Source organism: Schistocerca serialis, chromosome 2, assembly GCF_023864345.2.
Source record: "Schistocerca serialis cubense isolate TAMUIC-IGC-003099 chromosome 2, iqSchSeri2.2, whole genome shotgun sequence".
Taxonomy (NCBI): Eukaryota; Metazoa; Arthropoda; class Insecta; order Orthoptera; family Acrididae; genus Schistocerca; species Schistocerca serialis.
The window spans coordinates 518,461,174-518,464,416 of record NC_064639.1 but is presented as its reverse complement, the minus strand read 5'-3'; the positions used below and the strand labels follow the sequence as shown (position 1 = coordinate 518,464,416).

Below are 3,243 nucleotides of genomic sequence, written 5' to 3'. Positions count from 1 at the left end.
ACTTTCTGAGAGATACCAGATGACACAGTGGTTAGTTTATGTGACAGCTACACGATTTTATCACGACGCTACTAATGAGTGACAATTTACAATGTTGCTTTTCCGGTGTTTCTGTTTTATGTCTGCACAGGTTTTCTTAATTCTTCTGGAAAGTAAAACATGTTTTATTAGTAACCTACAATGAGACAGCCTTTTTCGTAGCACAACAATACGTTACATTATAGTACTTTCTTCATCACGGCAATAAGCATAATAACTACGATATCTATACGCAAAGCATCTCACTTTTGTTTATGATGAGGTGAGTACATTGACTTCAGCAGAACTTTGCTTACAGAGGACGATAACTACGACACTTCAACAGAATTATCTTACAGCAAGACGCACATTTAGCGCTACAAGACACGCATTTCAGTGATTAATTTTGTACTTAAAACATTTATTTTTAAAGATTTTTGAATTACAAAGAAAGTTTTCCGTGATACATTTCATTCCATTGCTGTAATCTGTAACACCTGAGGGTATAATTACATTAATCCTCAGGGGGGTACACGTTTACTTTGTGTACCATGTGTTTGGCAAGCACAAGGAGCCCTAGCTAATATGGTATTTGCTTATACAACTTTACACATCGGTACCATATTTCTCTAACACACAAATTACACAGCTATTTGATCATTTAACTGAGAGATAAACATTTTCTTTTACTATGTCAGTGACACATGTTTACGCAATTACACAGATGGATAATTTCACACTTATGAAATTGTATTTGTCTGTACTTTGTGAACTGTTGTAAGTAGGCTGTTTATGTTTTCTCTATGTAAGTAGGCTGTTTAATTTTTCTTATTGGCAACGTTACGTAGCGCTCAATATGAAAATCACTGGCTGTGCTGTGTGCAGTCTGTGGCTGCTTTGCATTGTTGTAATACTCGCCATTGTAGTGTTAGGCAGCTGGCTGTGAACAGCGCGTAGCGTTGCGCAGTTGGAGGTGAGCCGCCAGCAGTGGTGGATGTGGGGAGAGAGATGGCGGAGGCGCTGCTACAGGCGCACGACGTGGTGGCGCACGAGGTGTACGGGGAGGACGCGCTGCGCGTCACGCCGCCGCCGCTGCTGCCCTATCTCAACGGCGGCGACGACCTGGACGGCCCCAATGGCGACATCGACATGGAGAACGTGACGCGCGTCCGGCTCGTCCAGTTCCAGAAGAATACGGACGAGCCCATGGGTATAACGCTGAAGATGAATGAAGAGGGAAAGTGTATCGTGGCTCGTATTATGCATGGAGGCATGATACACCGACAGGCCACTCTTCACGTAGGCGATGAAATCAGAGAAATCAACGGAATTCCTGTTGCCAACCAGTCGGTCAACGCCTTACAGAAGATACTGAGAGAAGCACGAGGATCAGTCACCTTCAAAATTGTTCCATCATACAGGAGTGCTCCACCGCCCTGTGAGATTTTTGTTCGTGCACAGTTTGATTATGACCCGTTGGATGATGACCTGATACCTTGCGCACAGGCTGGTATACCTTTCAAAACAGGAGACATCCTGCAAATAATAAGCAAGGATGATCACAATTGGTGGCAAGCAAGGAAAGACAATGCTGCTGGCTCTGCTGGTCTTATTCCTTCACCAGAACTCCAGGAATGGAGAACGGCCTGCATGGCGATGGAAAAGAGTAAACAGGAACAAGTGAATTGCTCAATATTTGGCCGCAAGAAAAAGCAATACAAGGACAAATACCTTGCCAAGCATAATGCAGTGTTTGACCAATTAGATTTGGTTACCTATGAAGAAGTTGTTAAACTACCATCATTCCAGAGGAAGACGCTGGTTCTCTTAGGTGCACATGGTGTTGGAAGAAGGCATATAAAAAATACACTAATAGCAAAAAACCCTGACAAATATGCATACCCAATTCCACATACGACGAGGCCACCAAGAAATGACGAAGAAAATGGTAGAAATTATTACTTTGTGTCACATGATGAAATGATGGCAGACATAGCAGCAAATGAAAGATATTAATAGAGAACGAACAATGTATTTACCTTGATATCATCACAAGTCATAATATATATATCAGTTCATGACAAATTACAAACCTCCGCCATCTCTCTCCCCACATCCACCACTGCTGGCGGCTCACCTCCAACTGCGCAACGCTACGCGCTGTTCACAGCCAGCTGCCTAACACTACAATGGCGAGTATTACAACAATGCAAAGCAGCCACAGACTGCACACAGCACAGCCAGTGATTTTCATATTGAGCGCTACGTAACGTTGCCAATAAGAAAACTTAAACAGCCTACTTACATAGAGAAAACATAAACAGCCTACTTACATAGAGGCCATTCTTTTGTAGGGAATTTTGAAAGTCAGATTGCGTTGCGCTAAAAATATTGTATGTCAGTTTAAGGACAGTCTTGTAAGAATTGTTCAAAGGGGACGTTTCATATGTCGACCCTTAGCCGAGGATACCTCACTAGAATCTTCTGATTTTTCTTGTAGTTTGTGTATTTAGTGTAGCTTTTGTTTATTGCTAGCGCGTAATTGTAGAGAGAATCTCCTTTGTAGTTGTAGCCTTTCATTGTTGTACAGTAAAACAGTTGTGGCATGCACATAGATTTGCACCAAGTATTTCGCAGCTGTAATTAACTAGATATTATTTTCAGTGTTATGTTAATGTGTTCTCTTATTTTTGCTCTTCAAATTGTGTTTTTCTGTGTTGTCGTGTGAAATACTGTGACAATAATGGCGTGTGAAAAACGTAATACTAGGCTCCAAAGTAAACTGAGAAATGACAGTGAAAATGAGAGCAGTGTGTTAGCGCCACCGAGTAATGAATTAACTGATGTTCAAAGTAGTAATTTGGTAATTGTGCATAGGGAAATGGAGCGGGCGGCAAACAATGGCGTGGACAGTGAAACAATTAGTGAAGAGGGAAGCATTATCGATCGATCGGTCGGCAACAGCTCGCCTCAGGAATCCGAAATGACAGGATACAATTTCGCAAATACTGTAGATTCAGGTTTTGGGTCATCACCGTTTTCTCAAATAAGTCAAGACACATTTTCTGCTTGTCAAAATGTGAATGTTGTCGGTGCAAATGCACTGCCGAAAAGCGTAGAGAAACAGATTCCAGACACTAATACATTATTATTGCAATTAATGCAACAAATGGAACAAAATCAGAGACAAACACAGCAAAAGCTTGAAAAGTTAGACACAATGGA

At 41.6% G+C, this 3,243-nt stretch overlaps 1 protein-coding gene across 1 annotated transcript; it reads left to right on the top strand.

The window, feature by feature from the left end:
• Nucleotides 1-1,026: 1,026 nt before the first annotated feature.
• LOC126456168 (peripheral plasma membrane protein CASK-like) lies at nt 1,027-2,025 on the top strand (the record flags this gene model as incomplete). Its single annotated transcript, XM_050091922.1, has 1 exon — nt 1,027-2,025. A coding segment is annotated over exon 1 (999 nt), but the record flags the coding sequence as incomplete, so codon positions are not given.
• Nucleotides 2,026-3,243: the final 1,218 nt, after the last annotated feature.